The sequence below is a fragment of the Austrofundulus limnaeus genome, unplaced genomic scaffold, assembly GCF_001266775.1.
Source record: "Austrofundulus limnaeus strain Quisiro unplaced genomic scaffold, Austrofundulus_limnaeus-1.0 Scaffold1353, whole genome shotgun sequence".
In the NCBI taxonomy this organism is placed as follows: Eukaryota; Metazoa; Chordata; class Actinopteri; order Cyprinodontiformes; family Rivulidae; genus Austrofundulus; species Austrofundulus limnaeus.
The window spans coordinates 88,332-90,250 of NW_013953755.1; the positions used below are offsets into that span (position 1 = coordinate 88,332).

The following is a 1,919-nucleotide window of genomic DNA, read 5'->3' on the forward strand; positions in this document are numbered from 1 at the left end:
TCAGGTTWTTATTGAATATTGTGCCTCTTAGCGCAGCTCTTGTTGAGTTATTAAAGATAATTAGGTTTGAAAAAGCTCAGAATTTCAACTGAAAAATGTAGTTTACTTGAGAGAATGTTGTGAACCGGATCTGAAAGAACCGGACCTGAAAGAACCGGCTCTGAAAGAACCGGACCTGGAAGTACCGGACCTGGAAGAACCGAGCCTCTGAAACACTTAATGCAAAGTCAAACAAAAACCTTTTTTTAAACGTTTTATAACAGGGATAAAAACTAAACCTTATTGTTTAATATCATGTACAACAGAGGAAAACACTCCAATAATTATAGTGGGACCAGAGAAGAAAAAACTATTTTACACAAAGAAACTGAATTATCAACAGAGTTTAGTATCTTTGTGCAACCAACAGCAGAATTAAATGAACATGAATTATTAACGGTTTGAGCTGAGCTGGATGTGGGAGTCTGATGATGACCGGTTCTGAACAAACAGAACTTCTTTGGGTCGGTCGCTGTGATTAGTCCCAAAGCAGCAGGGAGCAGCCGAGGACTCGCTCAGAATATTGATGTCATATTATTTCTGATCAGGCGGGGTCCTGGTCCTCCGCAGGCTTAATTTCTGACGGGGATGCTGGGAAACGAAGTGACCYCTGAGGTCTGAGCTCCTCAGGAGACAAATGTCTCCAGATGTGTCTCCAGTTGTGTCTTCAGGAGGAAAAATAAACCTGGGAAGTGTTTTTACAGGCCGCTGACCCAGAACCGTCTGAGGTTTTCACTCCAATTTTTTCWTCATTTTATTTTTATTTTAAGCAGAACTTCACACATGGAAGCATGTTTTTAAGTTAAAACGACTGAAACAAAGAAACATTAGAAACCTCAGCTGTTGTGGCTGTTTTTATGTGAAAAATCTTCAGAAAGACTGATGTTAAACCAAAAACCTGCTTTAGATGTTTGGAGACTCTTTAAACTGAACTCAGATTATTCACATAATTATTCAAAACATAACTAAAGCCTGGTCTAAAACCTCCATGTGGTGTTCACATGTGTGGTGTTCACATGTGTGATGTTCACATGTGTGGTGTTCACGTGTGTGGTGTTCACATGTGTGGTGTTCACGTGTGTGGTGTTCACATGTGTGGAGTTCACATGTGTGGTGTTCACATGTGTGGTGTTCACGTGTGTGGTGTTCACATGTGTGGTGTTCACGTGTGTGGTGTTCACATGTGAGGTGTTCACATGTGAGTTGTTCACATGTGAGGTGTTCACATGTGTGGTGTTCACATGTGTGGTGTTCACATGTGTGGTGTTCACATGTGTGGTGTTTACATGTGTGGTGTTCACATGTGTGGTGTTCACATGTGTGGTGTTCACATGTGTGGTGTTTACGTGTGTGGTGTTCACGTGTGTGGTGTTCACGTGTGTGGTGTTCACATGTGTGGTGTCCACATGTGAGGTGTTCACATGTGAGGTGTTCACATGTGAGGTGTTCACATGTGAGGTGTTCACATGTGTGATGTTCACATGTGTGGAGTTCACATGTGTGGTGTTCACATGTGTGGTGTTCACATGTGTGGTGTTCACGTGTGTGATGTTCACATGTGTGATGTTCACATGTGTGGTGTTCACATGTGTGGAGTTCACGTGTGAGGTGTTCACATGTGAGGTGTTCACATGTGTGGTGTTCACGTGTGTGGAGTTCACGTGTGTGGTGTTGACATGTGTGGTGTTGACATGTGTGGAGTTCACGTGTGAGGTGTTCACGTGTATGGAGTTCACGTGTGTGGTGTTCACGTGTGTGATGTTCACGTGTGTGGTGTTCACGTGTGTGGAGTTCACGTGTGTGGAGTTCACGTGTGTGGTGTTCACGTGTGTGATGTTCACGTGTGTGGTGTTCACGTGTGTGATGTTCACGTGTGTGGT

General features: G+C 43.4%; 1 protein-coding gene across 1 annotated transcript; it reads left to right on the forward strand.

Annotated features, from left to right (window-relative positions):
- Positions 1 to 1,062: 1,062 nt before the first annotated feature.
- On the forward strand, positions 1,063 to 1,895 carry LOC106535077 (keratin-associated protein 4-12-like; the record flags this gene model as incomplete). Its single annotated transcript, XM_014031960.1, has 1 exon — positions 1,063 to 1,895. A coding segment is annotated over exon 1 (833 nt), but the record flags the coding sequence as incomplete, so codon positions are not given.
- Positions 1,896 to 1,919: the final 24 nt, after the last annotated feature.